Source organism: Octopus sinensis, linkage group LG7 (genome assembly GCF_006345805.1).
Source record: "Octopus sinensis linkage group LG7, ASM634580v1, whole genome shotgun sequence".
In the NCBI taxonomy this organism is placed as follows: Eukaryota; Metazoa; Mollusca; class Cephalopoda; order Octopoda; family Octopodidae; genus Octopus; species Octopus sinensis.
The window spans coordinates 26,919,144-26,945,589 of NC_043003.1; the positions used below are offsets into that span (position 1 = coordinate 26,919,144).

The 26,446-nt window shown below is 36.1% G+C and overlaps 1 protein-coding gene across 2 annotated transcripts; it reads right to left on the reverse strand.

Moving 5' to 3' along the window:
* Positions 1–8,374: 8,374 nt before the first annotated feature.
* LOC115214070 (Krueppel-like factor luna) lies at positions 8,375–26,182 on the reverse strand. Of its 2 annotated transcripts, none has more exons than XM_029783115.2 (4): positions 25,360–26,182; positions 10,677–11,925; positions 9,932–9,991; positions 8,375–9,111 (listed from the first exon to the last, which is right to left on the reverse strand). In XM_029783115.2, exons 1-4 carry the CDS (start codon positions 25,480–25,482, stop codon positions 8,924–8,926), a joined length of 1,620 nt encoding a protein of 539 aa, XP_029638975.1. In that variant the 5' UTR covers positions 25,483–26,182; the 3' UTR covers positions 8,375–8,923. The 2 variants fall into 2 exon arrangements, with proteins under 2 accessions (XP_029638975.1, XP_029638976.1); XM_029783116.2 differs by lacking the exon at positions 25,360–26,182 and adding an exon at positions 14,220–14,495.
* Positions 26,183–26,446: the final 264 nt, after the last annotated feature.

A 26,446-nucleotide genomic window follows, 5' to 3' on the forward strand; every position in this document is an offset into this window, starting at 1 on the left:
AATATACCTGCTAAAGAAGAATTTGTCTAGCAAATTATTTTATTTACTAAAAAAAAGTCTGAAACCATTGGTCCAAGAGTTAGATGGTAAATGTTTTTATTTTTCATTCCCTTTGAAATTTTATCCCTAGGTTTGGAATTTAACTGTCCTCTCTAGCATGCAAGGAATCCTATGATGGATGCCTCTTGTATGTTTAAATGTACACTGTATTTGTATGAATAATATATAGTCTATTGACTAAATTTCTACATGCTAGGCCACTGGTAATGGAAATTTCAAATATTTCTGATTACCCTTTGATATTATTAATTATATATATATATATATAATTTTAAGTCACACTATATGGAGTCAAGTAATCCAGTAGTACTCATAAAAAAGCTCCTTCATGTGTCATTGTCTAAACCATATAAAATATATTGTGATATACAAGAGAAAAGGATAAGGAGTGTATGTAGTCAAAAATGACTGAGAAATATTTTAATGAATCTTTATTTAACAATAAAAAATCCAAATATCATGACAAACTTGTTTCATAACTCAAAGAACAGGTAAATAACTTATATTATCGTATTTAATAAATAATAAATAAATTACATATCTGCAAAGATACAAAATGTAAAGATTTCTTTCAAAATAATGAAGAGTTTCAGCTATGTCATCAGGTGAAATGAATTTTATGTTAAATGTAAATCTTGGCGTAACGAAAGACATGGAAGTAATTTATTTATTATTAAAAATGATAATAAAAGTTATTTACATGTTTTTTGAGTGATGAAACAAATTTGTCGTGATATTTGGATATTTGAATCGACCCCAGTTCATATTTTTTAAACCTGGTAGTTATTCCATCATTCTCTTTTGCTGACCCGCTAAGTTACAGGAACAAACACACCAACATCACTTGTCAAGCATAATGACAACCCATATAGACACACACACATATATATATATATATATATATCATCATCATCATCATATATATATACATACAATAGGCTTTGGATGGCCCAAGACTATAGTAGAAGACACTTGGCCAAGGTGCCATGCAGTAGGACTGAACCTGGAACCATGTGGTTGTGAAGTGAGTCTCTTATCACATAGCCATGCCTTATAATAGATATATGAATAAATACGTATATACGAGTATGTACATACATGCACATGCACACATGTATGTATATATATATATATATATATATATATATATAATGAGTGAGCGATCAAATTAAATAAAGTAGTACTTAATGGATTTGGTTGGAGTTACATGTATATAATCTTCCCCGGTGTGCAACTGGTACTTAATTTATTGACCGTGATGAAAGGCAAAGTCAATCTTGGCAGAATTTGAACTCAGACTGTAAAGACAGACGAAATACCACTAAGCATTTTGCCTGGCATGATAACGATTCTGCCAGCTCACCACCTTATGTAACATGTATATAATAACACTTTGACTCAGCTCCACATGACTTAAAGGATTAGTGGGCGGGTAGGACACGTCCATCTCGTTAGCATGTAGGGCAGGGAACATTTAATTAAACTACCTCCGCCTACAAACACCTTGTGATGTAGATGTGTCTTACATGCCCACAAAGCTTTAAATCATGTGGAGCTGAGTCAAAGTGGAATACACACTCCTATATATATATACATACATACATTTATATATGTATATAGATACATATATATCTATATCTATCTATCTCTACATCTATATGTGTGTGTGTGTGTATGTGTACACATATGGGGTAGGTGCAGAAGATTTGCTGGCTCTGGATAGAAGAAAATACAAGAGGATCAGTTAATAATGATTTTGTTCAACATACTCCCCTCTCAGATTCTCACACTTATTGCAGTGGCCCTTCAGTTTTTCTAAGCCCAGTAAAAGAACTTGGAAGGTTGGGTCTCCAACCAGGTTTTTGCAATGCCCTTAAAGCCAGGAACTTTTCAGCACCCCTTTATATGTGTGTGTGTGTGTTAGTATATATGTTCATTTTTTGTCTACGCATCATATATACATATTTTTCAGGGGTGTATATTCTGGATGTGCTAGCTGTGCACTGCACACCCATTGAATGTGGCAAATTCATTATGAACATTAACCTTACTCATTAATTTAATTACAAGTCTTAATGGAAAATTTTGGTATATTCTAACTTGAAATTTGGTGGCAATGGGTGTGGCAACACACCCAGTTTAATAACCACTGTACACCACTGATATTTATGTGTGTGTATTAGCATATATCTGTCTATCTCTCTCTCTCTCTCTATATATATATATATATACAGGGTGGCCCCAAAGTAGGTTTACAGTTATCACATAGGCACTTTAAATTTCTTTTATTACATTTAAATTTCTTTCTTAAAAACTGAAAAAATTAATTAACCACCTTATACCACTGATATTTATGTGTATTAGCATATATTTTCATATATCTGTCTATCTCTCTCTCTCTCTCTCTCTATATATATATATATACAGGGTGGCCCCAAAGTAGGTTTACAGTTATCACGTAGGCACTTTAAATTTCTTTTAAAACATTTTAATATATTTAAATTTCTTTCTTACAAACTGAAAAGGGAACTCGACAAAATTAACTAAATTAGCATAGAATAATGGTTTCATTTTGTTTTTATAATTAATATCTAAACTGTTAATATATGAATGTGAAAGAGATAGTTGAATAACTGTAAACCTACTTTTGGGCCACCCTGTATATATATATATATGGAAGAATCCTGCCATATATACGGATGTATATAAAAATGTTTTATTTTTCACTTGTTTCAGTCAATGGATTGAAGTTGTGTTGGAGAAATGCCTTGAAGGCTTCAGTCAAACTAATTTAGCCCCAGTACTAAGCCTGGTACTTATTCTATTGATCTCTATTACTGAGCTACTAAGTTATGGGGATGTAAACAAATCAACATGGTTCCAGGTTCAGTCCCTCAGCATGACACATATGGCTTTGGCCAGCCTGAGGCTATCGTAGAAGACACCTGTTCAAGGTGCCACACAGTGGAACTGAACCTAGAACCATGCAGTTGGGAAGCAAGCTTCTTACCACACTTCCACAATCCCCTTCAAAAAATTCAGCATACAGTTTCATGTAGAAAATCTTTTGGTCTAATATTTACCTAGGTGGTCAAACTTTACTGTGAAAAATGAACAGAATTCTTGTAAATATTCAAGATTTACAGCTTAGCTGATTTTACTCTTTTACTTGTTTCAGCCATTTGACTGCAGCCATGCTGGAGCACCGCCATTAGTCGACCAAATTGACCCCAGGACTTAGTCTTTGTAAGCCTAGTACTTATTCTATCAGTCCCTTTTGCTGAACCACTAAGTTACGGGAACATAAACACATCAGTGTCGGTTGTCAAGCGATGTTGGGGGAGACAAACACAGACACACCAACATATACATCTGTACGACGGACTTCTTTCAGTTTCCGTCTACCAAATCCACTCACAAGGTTTTGGTTGGCCCGAGGCTATAGTAGAAGACACTTGCCCAAGGTGCCACGCACAGGGACTGAACCTGGAACCATGTGGTTGGGAAGCAAGCTACGTACCACACAGCCACTCCTACGCCTATTTCATGTCTTTGGCTGTCACATTTGTCCCATGAGAAAGGCCAAGTACCATTTTAACCTCACAACCACACATACACTCAATATGATAATTTAGCCAACAGTTGTGACCATCCAGCATTTTTAGGTGTATTTAATCTATGACTGCATTATCTAATCCAGTATTTCTCAAAGAAGGAAAGAAGCGACTACACCCATTAAATTTCTTTTGCTGTAGATGTACACTGAAATTTGAATTTGTGTGGAAAATTTTCCCTTCTTTGCAAAGTAGGTGTTGCACCCATGAGAGTAACAATTCTTCAAAATTTCTTCGATTAGAAAAGAATCTGATTTCATTTTGAAAATGTGTGTGTGCAATATTTTCATGCTTTTCCATGCAGATGTGGTTGAGTGGTAAGAAATTTGCTTCCTAACCACATGGTCTGCATTTAGTCTCATTATGTGGCACCTTGGGCAAGTGACTTTTACTATAGTTCCAAGTTGACTAATTTTGGAAGTGGATTTGGTAGATAGAAACGGAAAGAAGCCTTCCATATAAACACATACACACACATATACATACATGTGTATGTGTATATATATATACTAAGTAATTAAGGGTTTAGCAACGATTTGCCTCACCACACACCGAATTTAGAAATAGCAGTCAAAGAGTTATGGCTATTCTTTCTACTTAAAAGAGAGATCTCAGTAAAACCACAGCACTTAAAAGTGTGGTTTTACTGAGATCTCTCTTTCAAGTAGAAAGAATAGCCATAACTCTTTGACTTCTATTTCTAAATTCGGTGTGTGGTGAGGCAAATCGTTGCTAAACCCTTAATTACTTAGTATTACTTAAACCTTCCTTGAATGGGGCTTTTACATGCCGATATCTACTTGGTGAAATTAATGATTACTCCAAATTAATTGATTTCACCCTATATTATTATTGTATATATATATATATATATATACATACATATATATCATCATCATCACTGTTTAACATCCATTTTCCATGCATGCATGGAAAAATGGACGTTAAAATGATGGCGATGATGTGTACATGCATAAGTAGACAATTCACAGGAAACATCAGTGGGGAAGCCGGTAAGAATTGAAAAGGAAAGGGTCTAAGTAGAAGCAAAGTACCATAAAGTTTCCAATTTTTTAAAACTTATTCAGTGTGTGGTGAATAAAGAAATATCATATGAAAGCTTACTCCATCTTGTCTTCTCATTAACCCACGTGTTCTTATATTTCAGTTGAAACACACTGCCTTTGTTTCTATTGAAAATTATGAAGAATTTACGGAAGTAACTATCATTGTTGACCCTTTTGATAGCAACCCGGCTGAAGCTGCCTCTGGCTCTGTAGTAACAAATGTCTTGTTTTTCATAAGTTTTGAATTAATATCTTCCACCAAACCTTAGTAACAATTTATGTTCCTAACACTAGCTTACTGATAACTAAATTATTTTATTAAATTCCTTGTTACATTTAAAATTAATTGAAAGAAACACAGAGCATCTCAAAATAATATTATAACAAAAGGGTTAAGCTAGTGTTTGAGATATAAATGAGCATAAACTATGATAAAAAATTTTAATTTAGATAATTTTAAAACATATCATAGAGCCAGGTACAGTTTCAGGCAAGTTGATATCAGAAGGGTTGAGCAAATATTTCAGAGTGGATGTGTGTGCCTTCGTATATTCAGTTTGTTAACCATTGATCTATGTTTTTCTCTCACCTCCACTAAAAGAGGTGTGATTTGCGGAAAATTTGGCTGTTATTTCTTTGCAGTTCAAGCAATCACATAGATACTACTTTCTCATTGTTTAACCCTGGGTCAGGTCAGAGATAATCAAGTGAAAACAATTCAGCCTTGACTAGCTCTCTTTAATTTGAAATTAATGTAACTAGTCCTACATTATGTGTTCTCATGTTTTTAAGACAGTAGGGTATGAGTTGAAGGAAATTTAACCCTTAAAACAAACCCCAGCACAAAAAAAACCTGATTGTATGTCATATCTTTCTCATATTCTTTTCATCGTAGTTCATATATCTATAGATTTTTAATAACATAATAGGTTAGATAGGATGGTGCCTATAGTACAATAACCAATAGTAGTGTGCATGTATAGTAAATATTACGATCGTGAAATTGGCATTAGCTGATCTCACTCTTTCTCAGGGAACCCTTAGGAACCTTTTGCAGAACCCTGGTTGAGAAACGCTACCCTAAGGGCTCTGTCAAACCATAATGCTGATGATGATCTTTTTTGTTATAGGCATAAGGCATGAAATTTTGCAGGAGGGGACATTGACTTCACGTGGATGAAACGCAAAGTCGACCTCAGCAGGATTTGAACTCACAATGTAAAGATGGATGAAATGCTGCTAAGCATTTTGACTGGCATGCTAATGATACTGCCAACTCACTGTCTTAAAAAATTAATTATAATCCTTTCTACTGTAAACACAAGGCCTGAAATTTCAGGGTAGGGGTTAAGTTCAAAACTGACTCCAGTCTAAAACTGGAACTTATTTTCTCGACCCTGAAAGGATGAAAGGCAAAGTTGGCTTCAGTGGAATTTGAACTCAGGAAGAAAGGATGAACAAAATACTGTTGAGCATTTTACCCAGCATATTATTGATAATAATGGTTTCATATTATTGCACAAGGCCAGCAAGTAGAGTAAATCAGTTGTATCAACCCCAGTGTTTAACTGGTATATTATTTTATTGACCTTGAAAGGATGAAAGGAAAAACTAACCTTGGCGGGATTTGAACTCTCAATGTAAAGAACTGAAAGAAATAACACTAAACATTTTGTCTGGTGCACTAATAATTCTGCCTTAAAATTGTATCAAATTTTGGCACAAGGCCAGCAATTTTGAGTGGAGGGGGCAAGTCAGTTACATCAACCCCAGTACTTGATAGGTACTTTATTTTATTAACTCTGAACCCAGAATGTGAAGAACTGGAATGAACATCAAACTGTAGATTTTGTGATTTAACAATTCTGTTATTTTGCAGCTTTTAAGGGTTTCTCATTAAGGCACAGGGCTAGAAAATTTGAAAAGAGAGGCTTAGCTGATATCAGAAACCTCAATATATAACTGGTACTTTATTAACCCCAGAGGGAAAGGCAATGTTGAACTCAGAAAATAGAGCTGGAACAAATATTGCTAGGCATTTTTCCTGATGTTCTAATGCTTTGGTTAATCCATGACACCACTTTCTAATATAGCCACAAGGTTTGAAATATGCAGCGATCAGGAGGGAAATGGTCAATCACATTGACTCCAGTATCTGGCTGGTACTTTATCTTATAGAAACAAGTTCTGAGTTCAAATTCCGCCGAGGTCTACTTTGTTTTTCATCCTTTCGGGGTCGATAAATTAAGTACCAGTTACGCACTTGTGGGTAGTAAAAAAATAGGTATTTCATCTGTCTTTACGTTCTGAGTTCAAATTCCGCCGAGGTCTACTTTGCCTTTCATCCTTTCGGGGTCGATAAATTAAGTACCAGTTACGCACTGAGGGGTCGATGTAATCAACTTAATCCCTTTGTTTGTCCCCTCTATGTTTAGTCTCTTGTGGGCAATAGAGAAATAAGAAACAAAGCAATGAAAGGCAACGTTAACTTCAGCGGGATTTGAACTCAGAACACAAAACACCAATAGAGGCTCTATCCATTCTGCAAAATGCTTTTTTTTTTAGTCAGGTGATATTAAAATCTATGCACAATAAAAGAATAACACAAATGCAACTCCAAAAAAACCATCAGTCAAACTATACAATATATGTTATATGCATAATTATTATATGAATACATAATAAATATATAATTTGTGTTGCATTATCAATTAAAATATGTACACATATTCATACATATATAATATAGACTATATAAAATATATATATATATATGTATATATTGTCGTGTTGTATTATTCTTTTTCTGTTTTACTTGTTTCAGCCATTTCGCTGTGGTCATGCTGGAGCACCGCCTTTTGTCGACCCCCAGTACTTATTCTTTGTAAGCCTAGTCCTTCTTCTATCTGTCCCTCTTGCCAAACCACTAGGTTACGGGGACATAAACACACCAGCATCGTTTGTCAAGTAATGTTGAGGGGACAAACACAGACACATATACGATGGGCTTCTTTCAGTTTCTGTGTATCAAATCCACTCACAAGGCTTTGGTTGGCCCAAGGCTAAAGTAGAAGACACTTGCCCAAGGTGCCATGCAGTGGGACTGAACTCGGAACCATGTGGTTCATAAGCAAGCAAACTACTTACTACACAGCCACTCCTATGCCTATTGGTTAAAATATATACACATAAGCATATTATATATGCAAACAATGTATAGACTCATATTGTGAATAATATATATCATATACATACATACATATTGTATATACACATGATTAACAAAATAAGATATAATGTAACAATGCAAAAATAACAACAAAAGATATATGTATATATAAAATAAAGACAGTTGTCCATTTTATTATTATTTTTTTAAATGTTAAATTGACAGTATATAATTGTAATAATAATAATTATTATCATTATTATTATGATGATCAATATGAACAAATAACACATTACTGAATGTCTTTGAGAAATTAGTGTGTTTCGTCGTTAATAAAAGAATTTGTAAAACAATATATATTCAGAGTTTGTTCTTGGTGAATTGATGAATCCAACACACTATGGGGTTTTGTATGTAATTGTCTGAATTTGAGAAATATAACAGTGAGGTGGTAATGGTGATCGTTTTTTCATGGGGTGGAGAAGGGCTATACGTTGTAAAAAAAAAAAAAAAAAAAAATTTTGAATTTAAAAAAGAGAAAGAGAAAAAAAAGTGGTTTTTCTAGCCATTAATACTCCACAGTACAATATATTTCTGTAAAAAGTTTATTTCTTTAAAAATTTTCCAATTTTAATTGTTCTCCTTTTTTTTTATGGTGTGTGTAAAAATGTTTTTTTAAACAGTAAAAAAAAAAAGTAGTTGCAAAAATGAGGGGAAAATAATAAATCTTTCACACTCCAATCACAAAGCTCATGTCAGCACCAGAGGTTTCGCGGCACAGTATTTGGTGCAGCAAGACAGTGGGTTTTATCTAGCCCCACTCTTCGAAGGGTTTGAATGACCCTGTCCTGTGCAAGCAAACTACCACATGCCTGGCCCGTTTCACAAGGGTGACGAACACAAGAAGAGGCGAGGAAAGAGCGTGTTTTCAGCCATGCCCCGCTTCTGTCACTATTGTCGTCTCCAAAATCCTTCACGGTGTGCATGGTAGAACAAAATTCTAAACCGTCGGTTCATTTGTTCTTGGGTTCATGGCGTTTCATGTGCAGCGCCAAGTGATCAGAACGTGCAAAGCATCGCTCGCAGACTTTGCACTTGAATGGCTTGGCACCGGTGTGTTTTCGTATGTGCCTGGTGAGTTCGTCGGAGCGAGCAAAGCGCCACTGGCAGGAAGGAAACGTACAAAGATAAGGTTTTTCTCCTGAAAATAAAGAAGAAAACGAGATATAAGTAAAAATTCAATCAGTTTTAATGAGAGAGAAATTAGCAAAATCAGAAAATGGCAAATACAAAAATGCCTAACCCTACCCAACTCTAATCTGTATTTTAATCAAACAGAATTATTCTCAGTGGGAACCTAGTAGGGAAAAAGGGCAGCAAAAACCAGTTAACCCACTAATAATAAACCCATATAAAAACAGGGTTAGAATTTTAGCTGAGCAGGGTTAACCCTTTTAATCCCAAATGAAGCATGGCAGAGTAGTCTTCAAGAAGTAGACAGACCTATGATCAAAGATGTTCCAGCCATGACTACACCATCCAATGTATCTTTCTCTACCCCTACTTGTTTTTTTTTAAGAGGACAGAGTGAGGGCTGAGATTTTGGTTGCTACTTTTAACAGGTGGTAGCAGTATTTTCCTCTGTCATTCTATCTCAGAGAAATGTTATGTAATCCTATTTAACATTTGCTATGGTATATATGTATATAAAAATAAATTTGCTTTTTTTTTTAATGTATTTTAACTCAGTAGATATACCAGTTTGTCAGTTTGACTCTTGCAGCTAGTGTCACAGATAAATTTTCATGACAAGACACTACACAATTGTACATGGTAGCTTGCCAAACAACTATTCATTTCAAGTTGAATTTAAACTAAAATGAGAGTTGTTATATATGTACACGTGTGCATACACACATATACACATTTATATATATGGCTAGTCTTTATGTCAAGCTATCTATGTTATCCCCTGGCCATTTCACTATGAATAATAATAATAATAATAAATCGATACATACCTGTATGGATTCGCTGATGAGCCTTCAGGTGAGAGCTTTTCGTGTACGCTTTACGGCAATCTGAAAAAGTGAGAGAGATAAGTTATTAGATAAGTTATAACCAAGAAATGTTACAAACACAATAATAATAATGGTTTTAAATCTTGACACAACGACAATAATTTGGAGGTGGGGGTGGGGGAGGTAGATTACATCAGTTCCAGTGTTGAACTGGTACTTATTTTATCAACTCTGAAAGGATGAAAGGCAAAAGTCAGCCTTGGTGGAATTTGAAGTCAGAATGTAAATGCCAGAAATGCCCCCAAAGCATTTTGTCCAGAGTGCAAACAATTCTGCCAGTTTGTCACCTTAATGATAATTATTATCAATACACCTGTAGGTGGTCGAGAGATACTTGCTGGAAATATCAACATAATCTCACTCAAATCACATTCTTCTAATTAACTACCATAATTTTTACATCGGAGAATAAAATATTACATTGTAACTGCTTGTGTTTGTGACACCAACATATTATCAGTCGATTAATTAGACTGTGTTAAACTAGGTGCCCTCCTGCTCCACCAGACAGGTAGATATTTTATTCTGGAGGAGTTTGAAAGTGTAAAGCTAGCAGATTATTTGTTAAGGAAAAATGTCAATGAATGTTACTGTTCATAGTCATTAGCTTGTAAACCATTCTCACACACAGATTTGCTCATTCATATATCATGGATATTAGAGTATTAAGATAAGAGGTACTTACTTTGAAAATCACAGAAATGAACTCGTCTTTTCTCCAACTCAGGGTTGTTTTTTCTGTTGTACTTTATGGTTGAGCATCCAGGATGTGTCACAGGTTGTTTTTTATTTACTGTCCTCACAGGGGGAACTGACAGTACGGGGTTCATAAAGTGACGCGGGTTGCCTGGATATGGCGGCGGTGGTGTGCGTCGGAATGAGCCTTCCTGGACGGGGCTGGCGGGCAGTGAATTGGGTGGGGTTGGAAACAGGGGGCCACCCGTCGATGAGGAAGAGGAGGAGTTGGATAGAGCCGATGAGGAAGGTGATGAGGAATTTGGTGAGTGCAAGAAAGAGAGATTCTGGTGGTGGGGATGAGCAGGAAGTTGTGTGGCGTAGCCCATCGACATAAGAGATGATTGAAGTTTTCCCACTTTAGTCCGGTGATGCCCGCCGGCCTCATTTATGTTCGGCTTCGATTCTATAGCACATGCTGTCCGAACCGGCTCAAATTTACAAGCAGTAAGCATGTTAACACCATTGTTGCTAAGGTTGCTATTGCTGGTATTGTTAATAACGTTGTTCTGGTTGTTACCGGTATTGTTGAGCAAAATCGATGAGGTGTACTGACAGGCGGGCTTGTCCCAGTCAGTATCAATAGGTTCACTCTTGATACGATTAGTTAATCCGGCCATAGTGTCCTGAGAAGTGTCTTGAGAAGTGACCATGTGCATTCCCAGACGTATGTCGTCCCACAAGGCCTTGCAGTTCTCCTGGTTCAAATCCAGCTCTTGCTGGTCAATCGAATTTATGTAATCAACATTGGTCATACCCCCTATAGAATCGATGTCAAAGTTTTCTGGTTCCAATTTGATATTTGATGAGTACTCGTCCCAGTCCAGCTCTTTACGACCGTCCTCTATTGACGGCAAGTGACCGTTGCTGCCCATATTGCTACCACCATTGTTGGTGATAGCCTGATGCACCAACTGGGTCTTTAAACCGTTCATATTGACTGAATTCATCACCATTAACCTGTTACCACGGTGAAGCTCTACGCCATTCTGGTTGGCCATGTTATTGTAAACACTGTTACAGTTCATTAAACCAATACGAAGGTTGTTTGAGTTACTGTATAAGAGGCCACCTTTTAGTTCACCATCATCGTTGAAGAATTCACCCACTACTGATGCGCTGTCACGACGTTGGCGCTTCCTGAAGGCTGGTGAGCTCTGTGTTGGTGACACCAAGTATTGTTCTAAATCCGGTTCCACCTGCAACAACAAAAAAAATAAAAAATTAATTATAATGATGATGACAATGATAATAATAATAATAATTTCAGATATTGGGACAAAGCTAATCGTTTTAAGGTAAAGGATCAAGTCTATTGCATCGACCCCCCACAAGCATTTGATGATTATGATGGGCACTTATTTTATCGTCCCTCTGAAAAGATGAACGACAAAGTTGAACTCGACTTATGCCTTATTTTATTGATCCCGAAAAGTGACAGGCAAAGTATATGCGGGGGGGGGGGGGGAAGAGACAAAGGATTTGAACACAGAATGAATAGAGACAAAACAGAACACCGCAAGGCCAAAATGTAACTTTGTAACTATGTTTTCCCTTCTCAAATGTTTTCACGGTCCTATTAAATGAAGATAGAAATCTGACTGCTATTTCTAATAGCCTGAATAACCACGTACAGGATTTATCATCTGATCACATTAGATATTCTGTTTCATATACAGAGGCTTCAATGTGTGTGTGTATGTGTGTGTGTGTGTGCGTGAGAGAGAGGAAGAGGTCGGCCTGCGAGTTGAGCAATTAGCGTGTGTATTTGAAGTTACCGTAAGATGTAAAAAAGTTATAGTTTGGTAAAGGGTTACTTATTTGCACACACACACATACACACACTCACGCATGCGTGTGTGCGTAGACCTTATACGTGTGTGTTTGTGTGTGTGTGACAAATCCGGAAACGGTTATTCTTTTTGAAACCCACCGCTCCTTGACGAGAGAAAAAAGGTGTGTTTTTATGTAACTAGACACACGCACACACACTGTAACACACATACACACCCACACGTTCCTACTTATTATTCTCTCGATAAGAAAAAATAAATAAAAAATTTCTAGGTGTGTACAAATGTAGTTGAAGTCGGGTATGTATAATATGTACAATAGTTGCGTGGGTAAGTAATATGTAATGTATGTATAATTCAAACGTTGGTTCACGTGAACTGAACAGCAAACACGTGTGTGTGTATGTGTGTGAGACACGCAGTGTATGTATGTATAATATGGCCGTCCGTATTTGCTTTATCGTTTTTATGTGTTTGATAGTATATGTAATTTGAGGGTGGAAAAAGGCGCGCGCCTGTACACACGCATGTGTGTGTGTTTAGTCATTTAAATATTAGTAGTAAAATATGTGGGGGAAAAGGCGATGTTTAAAAAGATTTAAAAAAAGTGTGATGGTGCCATATATATATATGATATATATGTAGGTACTTCAATGGAGTTAAAGGGGGAAAAAAAAAATCACCCAAACGGGTCAATGGTCTTATTGGAGACATTTAACGCGCACAAAAAAAAAAAAAAAAAAAAAAAAATTCGTTACTTGAAGTCTGCCTTTTAGTTGGAGAGAGAGAGAAAACAATATTAATTGATAGCGATTCTCTAAAAGCAAAGCTGATATAATTTCTTGACATTCAGGATTGGAAATCAAGTAGTTTTTTCCCCCCTCAAAGCTACACACACAAGGAGAGAAAATTAAAGAGAAAAAAAAAAAAAAAAAGTGTAAAGTTTGTGGAAAGTTAAATTAAAAATTTTTCCAGTCAAAGCTTTATACAAAAATTTCCTTCCATATTATAAAGTAATATTTTTAATGATTAATTAATATTACACTTCAAGATTATAAGGCGCGCGTACACACCCACATTAGTAGAATATTAAACTGACTGCACTTAAAACTAGCCTTTAGGAATTTCATGCGAAATATTCAAAGTTAGCTCCTTCTATAATCCAATGAAACTATGCTGCGTAGGGAAAACGTTAACAAAATTATTTTTGAAAAAAAAAAAAAAAAAAATTTTTTTTTAAAGTATGGATATGAACGCTAAAGAGTTAACCGCCTCCCTTGCAAGTGTGTGTGTGTTTCGTTCGAAAGATCACATCGTCGTTTTTCCGATAAGTAGACAAGAAAGTATGAAAGCGAGAAACTTTAAAATGTATATCTGGAAAATTTCATTGTATGTATGTATATGAAAAAGTTATGAGGAAACAAAATCGGTCGGGAGATATACAATCCTTTAGTTATGTCACACACACCGCTATATAAATGGGGAGGGGAATTCACACAAATTGATGTAAAAAAAAAAAAAAATATACAACTACTAATAAAAGGAAATTATTTGAAATAATAAAAAAATTAAGAGATTGCAAACAGAAATAATTCAGTTTTGAATCTAATAAAACGACAAAAAAAAGAAATCCTTCGTCTTTCTTGTGAGATCAAAAAGGCGTAAAATTTAAATAATATAGAAAAAATAAATATATCTACCACGAGAATTCGAACACACCACCGCAGTATCAAACCCTCAAATGGATGAAACTCCTAATAAGTCAGCCGTAACAGCAATAGCTGTTGCGCAATGCTCTGTCCAGTCAGTGCTCGATCAAGCAGGCACTCGAGTGTATTGCATGTACATGAGTGTGTGTGTGTGTGAGTGAGTGAGTGTAACTGCCGTGTGGTTGGTGTCAGTCTTTTTAAAATAAACAATGGGACAATTCATAACACGCACAAACACTTAGCTACTGCTTTGCTTCCGTACTGGAGCCGACCAGTTGAAAATTGCTTTACACAAACTGCGTGCTTAACGTATGTATGTATGCACAAATAAAAGCTTATACACTTATAAAATCTCTCTCTCTCTCTCTCTTTCACACACACACACACACACGCGCGTATTATGTGTTCATACATACATGTATATTTCCATTTTACAGCGTGGTTTCTACGACTGGATGCCCTTCTTAACAACAACTACTATGAATAGACATGAATTTATACATGCAGTTCTATCTTCTCACTGGAGGCTGTTTCAAACCCGAAAACGATGAAAGGGTGACGACACTGCACCGCCCCTTACAACAGTCTTATTTTCTATAATAAACACCCACCCAAACCAGACGTTAATCCCAGTATATAAAATTCATGACTCGCTAAAACTAGCAACCCTAAACGAAACATCAAATAATATAACCCGAAGTAAAAGATACGACGGGATGGTCACGACTGGAGCGCACTTCAACAAAGCTCCATATGCCGAGGCTTAAGACTCTCGAATGTGTTGTTTCTTAAACCTTTTCTTTTTAAAGGTAAGAGGACATCATATTTGAAGAAGTCGCGACTGCTATTTCTAGCTCGAAAAACGATCACCTAGTAACACTTGCCCGAACTCGATCATGTCATCTACCTTTTATCAACTCGAGTGTGCATTTTTACACAATTACAAGACTTTATAGATCTTATCGATATTTCAAGCAGTTTCACTGAACCGTAGCTATTACACACGCACAATTATATATTTTTATTGCTTTGTTTGTTTCTTTTTCTTGTGTCTACTTGGCGTTTATTTTTTTTCATGTATTTCTCACACAATTATATACGCATGGCTTTATACCCTACATCACACAAACACATACACGCATAATGTGTGCGTAAGGACGTGTGTATTAAGCGCCTCAATTAGTTTAGCTCTAGTTTTTTTCTATATATATTCTCTCTAACGTTAACTCTTTATACTCGTCACTAGTTATTTAACTAAAACCATTCACTCATATTATCTCTCTCTCTCTCTCTAGTCTTAATATTCATTTTTCATAAAATTAAAATGAAAGTTACCCACAAAAACTACCTTTTTTGATGGGCCGTCACCACAAGCTTTCAGAGTTAAGCTAGAACAGTCTACTTTTACAAGGTGTACGGTCAAAGCAATCATAGAGCACGTGGGGAAGATAATTGTTTCACCGTCTTTTTAATTTTCCTTTTCAAAGAAAACTTAAGCAAATAAAAATGTGTAAAAATCAGCTTTAAACTTATTCTCTCTCTTTCTCTTGTGGCTATATCACGCAATAGGAAACCGGTTTCAAATTGCAAGTATATAATAACTGCGTCTTTTAAGAACCTACCGACTAGCACGCATATATTGCTGTTAATTTTTTTTATTTATACGTAGACACAGAAATATATAAGATATCCATGTTAGAAAAAGAAAACAAAACCCGAATAAACGAAATTTTATTTCTAAACATCTAAATGAAACCGAGCTTACGAACTTATTGATTTTAAAGTGATTTATTGATCAACTTGCGAAAACAGTAATTCTTGCTCGTTTCATTTTACTTTAAGAAAATAAAACTACAAATATTACTCCAAGTTTTAAACTTAAACTGACAAAGCTTACTGGAATGAAAATCATAAAAGTAATTAGACACAAGACTTAAAACCAATTAGTGGAATATTCAACCCGAATATTCCACTAGTTCTTTTATTATATCGACCACAAAAAGGATGAACGTTGACTTTCGCGGGATTTGAACTCAAAACCTTACGGAATAGCAAGAAATGCTGCTAAGCATTATATCGAACGCGCCAACGATTCTGCCAGCTGAACCATTTTGGGTTCTTTTCTCTTTTTCTTTTATAGAAAAAAAAAAATTGCCGCCGTCCGAAAAATAGCCGCAGAAGGGAGAATTTAAGAACAATGAGGGGTATATTTTTGTTCACCCAGCCTCCGCCAAGCACGCATACAACTACTTTGAAAGTGGAGAAAGGGTTTTGGACGAAACTTATGGTCATCTTTTATATATCTGAGAGAGAGAGAGAGAGAGAGATCTAAGCACACAGACACACATACCGACACTCAAACGCGCGTGTAGCTTATCTTGTTTTGCTTTCCGTTCACGGTCAGCTGAACATAGCTGAAAGTTAGTCAACACACAGACATGTCTACACCTTGTCACCCCGTTACAGGATATATATATATATATATATATATATATATATATATATTTCTATATATATATATATATATATATATTCTATTTCTATCTTGGGTTGTTTAGCGAAGTCAGCGTTGATCGAACAGAGCTATGATTTAAGGCATTCCAGCCGGGACCATCCAGTCTTCGGGGAGGGAGAGTTTATCTAGGACTACACCGTGTAATGTGTTTATCCCGTTTTCAAGATAACAGGGCATAAGAATGAGGGATATTTGGCTGTTATATCTAACAAGTTCGAAAGATTTCCCGCGAAGCGATGATTTATTACAAACCACTAAGTAACGTCTTGCGCAATCACGTCCCGTAACTCCAAATATAAAAATACCCCCGTAGAATTTTGACTGACGCTCTAACAACTCTGCTAATATCTAGATGAACTTGAAAAATCACACTTGCCCCCCACTGCAGTTTTCTACCGCCTACAAGCGTCTTTGTAAATGGTACCATTGCCACTTTACAAGTTAAAAATTTAAGCAGTAAGTTGTAATTAAAGAGGTGTCGGTAGGTAGGTAGGCAGACCGGTAAACGCATTCTTTCTGTGTGTGTGTGTACATGGCTATGCTTAAGTATAGCCATGTACACACACACATTTTTTAAAAAAACTTTATACGTAAGACACATACACATTTCTTCATACAACACATCCACAGAGACACAACATACGCAAATATATATTTGCACATTTATGTAAAAACAAGTCAGCCGATATACACTCAGCTAATACAGCCATCCATTCACGTAATATACCGGTGTAATTTTCCACACTGAAAACTCGTCCGGCTCACTTAAGTAGTTTTCCATTCAGTAAGAAGAGACGGTATGTATGTATGTATGTATGTGTGTGTGTGTGTAAAAGGAAAGAAGAAAGGTAGCTTTCTTTTTCTTCTTTTTCAATGACAGAATGATTCATCTATCTTATTCTCCGTGTTCTTCCTTTCAGAACCCCACGCAACCGTTAGTGCAACATCACAACACACTTTTTTGGCAGCAGTTACAAAGCGGCTCAAAAATGAAAGTTTCGTGCAAGGCACTTAATATCATGCACACACACAAATAAACGGGTATGTGTATATGCGCGTGTGTGGTACAGAAAGGAAGTGATAATGATGAAATTAAATCCGACGTGGTTGTGATGATATAAGCACAACGTGATGATGAAATAAGCATGACGTAGTGATAAAGCACACTATTTCTGATTTTCGTTTCGCCGGCTTCTAACACACAAACACCCACACACAAGCAATACTCTTTTCGATCTCTTCATAATCGATTAAGCTGGGTATAGACAAACAATATTTTAGTTGCAAAGAGCGGAGTTACGGCCAACTCAATTTCGCACTATTCCAGTTTGGTCGGAGTAGAAAAAATATTTACATGTAATAAATCGAAGAGTAAAAATCTATTTTATTTCAATAAATTCTGGACACTTTTCTTTCGTTTTACGAGTTACTTCAGCTCCAGGTTAATAAAGAACGTGTATGTGAGAGTGTACACATTATGTATGAGTGTAAAGGAAAAGTACTCCATCTATACATGTTAAGTGAGTGTATATGTGTGTATACGAGTGTTCCGGGTAGCGGGGTCTCGTGGGTGCTTTAGGAAATATCTTATTTAAACTATCAAACAGTGGGGGTGGAAATTAGTCAACCAACCTCAATTCAAAGCCGACGGAATGGCTGGAGGTGATGTGTCGTCATCAGAATAAGAACCAACCGTTTTGGCGATTGAGGGAAACAAAGAAAAGGAAGAAAAAAAAAAGAAAGAAAGAAAGAAAAGAGTAAGACAAGAGTGCAAGAGAGAGGAGGCAAGAGATGTAGTCTTTGAAAGGAAGAACGATTTACCAGCCGTATCTATTTCCGATAGTTAACAGTCCCAATATCTGCACTTCCTTTTATTTATTATATTTTTTATCATTAAATATACATATGTACCTATCGCTCCATCTCCAGTTACCACCACCACCACTGTATCATGAGCCAAACTCTCCATCTCCAAGCTGCCGGAGTGCTAGAAATAATAGCCAAATCTCACATCATAAGCTACCGAACTGGGTTAAAAAAAACCTAGAAGATCCTTAGATTACGGAGATCGAATCTATAAAATGGGACGGTTATAATGAGGTAACATCATTGATTATAGCTGTCCTGGGATTATACAACGAACTAATCCATCTACCTGTCTTATCTATCTATCAACAAAAATCTTACTATTTAACATATCTAATCTTACACTTTTTCACAAATCCCGGCTCCATACTAGTTACCTCTCCCCTATATACAAACATCCGTCTTCAGGAGTGCGCAGCTAGCTTGATTACAAGATATGCTAATACTTATAACCGGATACTTGTGACGTCATAGTTCAATTGATACAGATATTGGGGGTTATTAACCGTGGACGTTTGCTGCATGAGAACTCGATAGTAGAGTGTTTGATAAACATTTTGTTTAATTGAAACTGCATCCTTGTTAATGAAAGCAATTAATATGCAAATAAATAATTCTGGATAAAAATTAGAGGGGAGACAATCCCAAATATATATATTATATAAGCCAGATAGATAGATAGATATGAGTCAACAACTCGTCATAACGTAGCTGTTATTCATGATGAGTCATACCCGTTTGAACATAGATATCACAGTATCGAATGACACTCAGGTGACAAGTATCAACGTCCTGGCGCCAAAACTTTTTGTGATACACGCAGAAACAATACTTAATATATGTGAGGTGTATGAATGGGGATCAGGTTCTACCTCTCAGGATGGTCAAGACGAGAGATCTACATATGACTTAAACCCCGGCTCAGTTAAAATAATATATAGCAGAGCCACAATCAAAGAAGTTTCAATGAAAACTATCTTGTTTTCTTATTTTAAAATTCAGATATAATGTATCTAGATATACATTATTCGACGTATTCATTTTTAAAGCCGGCAGGTTGTGATTTGAGGAAGATTCGACTGTTACTTCAAGTAGACCGGTTTGTGCGGTCTACGTATATGAGTGAAGAAATACCGCAAGGTATTCGCCTGTCAGACGGTCTTATATTTCCGTCAATCTGCTGCTTCCAAAAGATAAATAGATAGAAAGACACACAATATATTATATATATATATATATATATATACATACATACACACGCATATACATACATATGTAAGAACACACGATATAATAACCTCCACCCCGGCCGAGGTTGTTACAACAAACAAGACGCTCGCTACGTGAGGATGACGCAACTCAAAAGATGTTAGATCCGGTACGGAACAAGAACGGTAAACAACTCTCACCACCAGCTACTACTTACTACTACCACCACCACCACCACCATTGACCAACATTCCCACTCTTTAGGCTTCGCCACACCCATCACCACCACTTATCTGATAAACGATTTATTAAGAATTCAATATGTGGTTTCGCCACGGTGGCGGCGGTGACGACTACTCGTACGGGAGAGGTCATCCAGTACACAAATAACTAAGAAACAAGTACAAAAAGAAAGGAAAAAAAACGGTCAATATCCTAAGAGGACGGAATTCGATTTTTCTCTTATTCTTCTAAGTGCTAATATTACACACACACACACACACACACATATATATATAATATATATATATATATATATATATATACATACATACACACGCATATACATACATATGTAAGAACACACGATATAATAACCTCCACCCCGGCCGAGGTTGTTACAACAAACAAGACGCTCGCTACGTGAGGATGACGCAACTCAAAAGATGTTAGATCCGGTACGGAACAAGAACGGTAAACAACTCTCACCACCAGCTACTACTTACTACTACCACCACCACCATTGACCAACATAGAAACTCTTTAGGCTTCGCCACACCCATCACCACCACTTATCTGATAAACGATTTATTAAGAATTCAATACGTGGTTTCGCCACGGTGGCGGCGGTGACGACTACTCGTACGGGAGAGGTCATCCAGTACACAAATAACTAAGAAACAAGTACAAAAAGAAAGAAAGGAAAAAAAACGGTCAATATCCTAAGAGGACGGAATTCGATTTTTCTCTTATTCTTCTAAGTGCTAATATTACACACACACACACACACACATATATATATATATATATATATACACATATATAAATAGCCATCACCCCTTATTGTTGACCAGCGTGTTGTTTCACGACTCATCTTTCGGGGTTAGCTGCTATTATTGGGGTGAGGATGGGAAGTAAGGAGTCGGTTGAAAAGGAATTTGCGTGACCACGTCCCCACCACCAAAACGTAAAATAATGACCGTTGAGTCTTTTTCTACTTTACAGAATCCACCCAGATCAAGCATTCCATCCGATCATTTTGTAGTAGGGAGGAGGAAAGGAAATATGGGAGTGCGTTAATGTATTTATTTTTTGCAGAACATCTAGGTGAATTGGAGGCAGGTTAACCTGTTTCGATTTTCGTTCTGAAAAAACAATAGCGTCGTTTATTATAAGCGACGCTATTGTTCACTATAGCGATCTAGATTTGTCTAACACGGGCAGAGATTTTCGCTCAAACGAACAAGATCACTGATAGATTTTCTTCCATCGATCTGTACAACTTTATAATGGGATCTCCGATTTCGACGTGAAGTAGATCGAACTTGTGCACCCAGTTTTATTAGCAAGGCATGAGTCGGCTCGGCCTAGCTAGTTACACATGGGTTAAGAAAGAGAGAGAGAGAGAAAAACCACTGCACTTTTTGCCCCCCATGTACTGCAATTTAGGCGTTTCAGATAGGAGTGATCTATTGTGTGGTTGCTAGGGGTAGAAGTAGGGAGTCAAACGGGTGTAATAGGTATTTATTATCGCATATAATAAAATTACACGTGGCCTTCCAACAAACAATTTGCACCCGGCTCCCAAACTCGTCACCTCAATCGCCTACCCGTCCGTCCAATCTTACTCAGCAACCCCCTATAAGATAAAAGGATTGACTTTTGCTTCAAAAAGAATCAAAAATCATTTTCATGACCATACACAAAATTATATATATTTATATATATACACATACAAAAACAAAAAAAAATCACTCCCATTTTCCCTAAAAGTCTATTAAAAACAATTTACAATTAATAAATGGATTTATTTATAAATGAGGAAGAAAATCATCTATTTTACTGGACCCACGTGGTCAGAGACAAAATCTCTCACACCATATCACGCTACGCTAGTCAGATCATGTCCTCCCCCCTCAATCCAGCTCCCTACCTCGGCTTATAATTCGATCAGGTGTTAATCGAGGTTATAGTAGTTTTAGATCCGGATCAAACTACTCCAGCAGTGACCGTAACAAGATTTTTTTATTTTGCTTTTTAAACTTTTAAAAACGGTAAGATGCCTTAAGGAGGACTTAACTGCTATTTCTAGCTGGCCGAGCGACTACATAGAGAATCCCCGAGTTTGATCGTTAGTTTAGGCGGCGTGTTGTTGAGAAAAAGAGAGAGAGAAAATGATAGCGATACCATGTGTGCGTTGTATGAATGAAAAGCTGAGCGAGGGAGAAATAGGATGAGTGAAAGAAAGAGGAAATAAAGAAATACAGAGAGGGACAGAGAAAGAAACAACCAGAAGGAGGAAGGGGAGGGGTATACTCGCTTCAGTGATTTCTCCGTCGTCAGTTTCTATATTTAGGATATTCTAGTGGTGACGTCATCACCAGTTGCACCAATCAAAAAGCAGTATGACTAAGGCTCCGCCTACAGGTTTTATGTGCGCGCAAAAACACGTTGGGACCTTTCTACGTCGTCGCCTTCCCCACCATCACGAAGCTTCGCACTATAAATTTCGCATAAACAATTTATATGTATCTATCTACATATCTCTCTATATTTTAAACAGATGTCTTATAAACCTCAACCTATCTATCCATCTATCTAATTATCTATTTTCCTACGCGTGTGTATATTCTATTTACCCATCTAGGTTTTAAATATCCAGTCTATCTATCTATCTATATGGGATTTAAAACAAAATTTAACCCGTGTATTCTAAATGTCTGTAAATGTGTAATGTTTACAAACGTATATTTATTGAGGTGTTAATTTAGTAGTGAAATCCTCATCGCATTTTTTTTACTTCATCCTCCCCCAGATGGATGGATTAAAGGTAAAAGACGAAAACCCCCCCATCCTCCCCAGAGGTATTTGAACTTAGGCGAGGAATCGAACTACCTACCGGGTAAGGAAACCCGTTAAAGAAAGAAAGAAGAAAAAAAAAACGAAACAAAAATAAAAAAAATAAAACAAAGAAAAGTTGTTAAAGATAATGGAATTTAGCGGAGACGTAGTGAGGTAGTAGCAGTGGTAGTAGTGTTAGAAGTTTAAGTGGTGGTAGGAGAGGCGGTGAAAGTAGAGAGTGTAACCTTCGAAAAAGTTTGCGTGAATGAAAACTAGTTTTGTTTTGATATCTACCGATGTTTAAACACTCATACACTCACACACACAAGTACTACATACATAAAACGGCTTTTTGGTCATTATTTTACTATATTTTATCAAGATCTACTTGAAATTTGGCTGTTATGTCTACGTCTAAACAGGTGAGAGGGGGGGACTGCGATGAGGGTCTGTTTGACTAGGAGATCTCGAAGGGTTTCATTCAATCTGGTATAATTTTATCCAGTGAAGGGGTCAACCTGCCCCGCTCTCATTCATTCCGTCTCTTCGCCATATCCGTCGGGATCGAGTGGGGGAAAAGTTATAAAATCCTTAATCCTACAGTGAAGGAATGATTGCCGTAGATATTTACCAATTGATGTAAATAATAAACACAACAAACATTGGATGTTTTGAAATTAAAATGAAAATTAAAACAAATCTCCTAAGCTGAGATAAACCGCTTTGATTCGGATTAAGGAACAGTCAGCTGATCAAAACACGCGTAAAAAAATAAAAATAAAAATAAGGGGTCTCTAACATAATCCCGCTATTTGTTTTTCTTCTTTTTAATCCTTATGGTCCGATAGTATGCTCACCTATTTTGCAATCACGCCATCATCGAACCCTTTTCGCATCTTTCGATAGTTTTGTATTGGCATGTGAAGCGGTTTAAAGAGGATTAACGAAATTTGAACGTCGTTCTGGGGAGGGTGTTAGGGCATTAATTACTAGACATGGGGGTAAATTCCAACTACGTTTAATAATTAATTGATGCACTTGATTAAATTGTTTATTAATTAATTTTTTTTTTGCCATGCTTTATCAATCTTCTTTTTTAATCTGTCGATCGACATGTACGTCTGCGCGCATGCGTGCGCGTGTGTGTGCGCGCATGCTTCTTTTCATGTGTAGTTTGTTTACTACGTTAAAAACTCTTTCGCACGTCCAAGCGCGCATATAATGAATGCATGTTTTGATGAAAGGCCCCCCAGGTTCAAATCTAGAGTTGCCCACCGTCCACTGACCAAAATAATAAAAAAAAAAAATCATTCATAACAAACAGCACATTGTAATAAACTCACGCTTATATACACATGTATATAAGTATACGTACATGCTTATACACAAACATAACACCCCACCTCTCCTGCTTCCACGAAAGACATTTTAGAAAATTAAAGAGAAAATAATAATAAGGCAGTCCTTAAGTTTCCACCACTGAACCACGAGCCAAAGTAACTTCCTTGGGGGATGTTGCAAAGTCAGCCTGACCCTCGGCGGGATTCGAACTGATACCGCCAGGCGACACAACTAAACGTTAAAACAACCACCAGGCAATTACTAACCCGATCGTGATCGACACAAGGGCCAGACTTTTGAGAAAGGAAAATAATCGCTTAAATTCACTTCCTCAGTATATAACTGGTATTGAACTAGGAGTAACAACAACAATGATTATTAGAAATTAAATTTTAATTTCAGTTTCGAGCAAAAGAAAAAAAAATGAAACGAAAACAAATTTCTTCTTAAGTATAATATTTAATAAACATAGTTGCTTATAATGCTGTTGTTGTTGTTGACGATATGAGCAGCTAGCTCTCCCAGTTTTAAGGTAGATGGTACTTGAGGACTACCAAATATTTTAATGAAACAAAACGAAAATAAAGGCATAACTATAGTTTAGAGCCCCAACAAATTTATTGCTTTACAACTTTTTATAAAATGCATATTTTCAAATAAAATTTTGTAGAGATACTCTCTCGCGAATAGATTATGATTACAATAACATTTAAAAAAACAAAAAACAAAAAAAAAGGTGTAAGAGTTTCGGATCATTCTTCCCGCTTCTGACTTTTGTTTCCTTATAAACTCTTTAAAATGCATATTTTTTAATGAAATTTTGCAGGAATACGCCTTGAGAGTGTAGATTACATTATGTTGATGTTTCAAGTATATAAAAGTAAAAAAAAAGAGGAAACTGCTTAAAGTAATGGAAATTGGTGTTAGAGCTATCCAAAACTTTTCCAAAATCTTTTTAAAGAATTTTACCAACACATTTATATTCTATATCCTCGAAAGCATACCTCAGTAAACTTTCATTAAAAAATATGCACATTACAGAAAGTTATAAGGAAACAAAATTTAGGGGCATCAAACTGTAGTTATGCCATTAATAAATCTCAAAATTAGACCGTTGTATCTCGGCCGTTCTCTACTTACTTGTGGCCAACCGTTTCCAACTGCTGCTGAAGCAACATCTACAGAGAACTGGAGATCATCCTTGTCTGGAACTATCTGATCATCAAAAGGTGCCTGCTCCACTTTGTAGTAACTATTAGCCATCCCAGTTAAAAGAACTTTGTGTGTGTGTATATATATATATATATCTTAAGACTGATCAGAAAAACAAATCCCAAAAATTTTAATATATAAATCCGATTTTGAGAGGAAAAAGAGAAATAATCAAAGCGTTTAGCTAACTTTTAAAACTTAGTTTCTTCTGTTTATGAAAAATAAATTAAATGATATATATATATATATGTCAATTTATATTTATATATATATATGTTTGGGTTAAGTTCCTTTAGAAGATAGGATTTGTCAAAATTTTGATTTGTAAATTTTTTATACAAGTCAAATAAACGTGGTTTTTTTTCGTTGATTCGTTCGGAGAAAATATATTCCTCTTTGGAAAAATTTATAAAGATATAAAAGACAAAACAATTAAGTTCTGTAAAATGCGTCCGTTTATATATATGTTATATTTAAATATAATTCCGTAGAAAATGTAAATAAATATATATGTGAATCCTCAAAATGCAGGTTTGCTTAAAAAATCCTCGAATGAAAAAGTGAAAATTAAAAATTTGGAGAAATAGTTAAGTTCTATGATGGATAAAAGATATATATGTATATATTTTTCTTTCTGTCTGTTGATTGTTCGCGAGTGTTCAAGTTTGTTTACGATACTTGTGTATTTTGAGTAAAGAAGTAGAAAAAGGCGAAGCGCCTCGCACGCTAGTTTTGCTTGCGACTGAATTGATATGAAAACCGGAGTCATTTTATATAGTTTGAATGCGTGTGGCAACAAAGAAGACGAATAGAGAGAGGGAGAGCGAGAGGAGAGAGAATGACGAAAGATTACAATGAGAGTGAGCAGCGAGTGACGTACGATAACGAGAGAGGAGGAGGAGTGACTGCTGCGTAATGTAGATAAATATAGAATCAACAGGGGCAGGGGGTTGGATTGCTATCACCGCCGTCGCCACTATCACAACAACTGTAGTAAACACATGAAGGGGAAGAG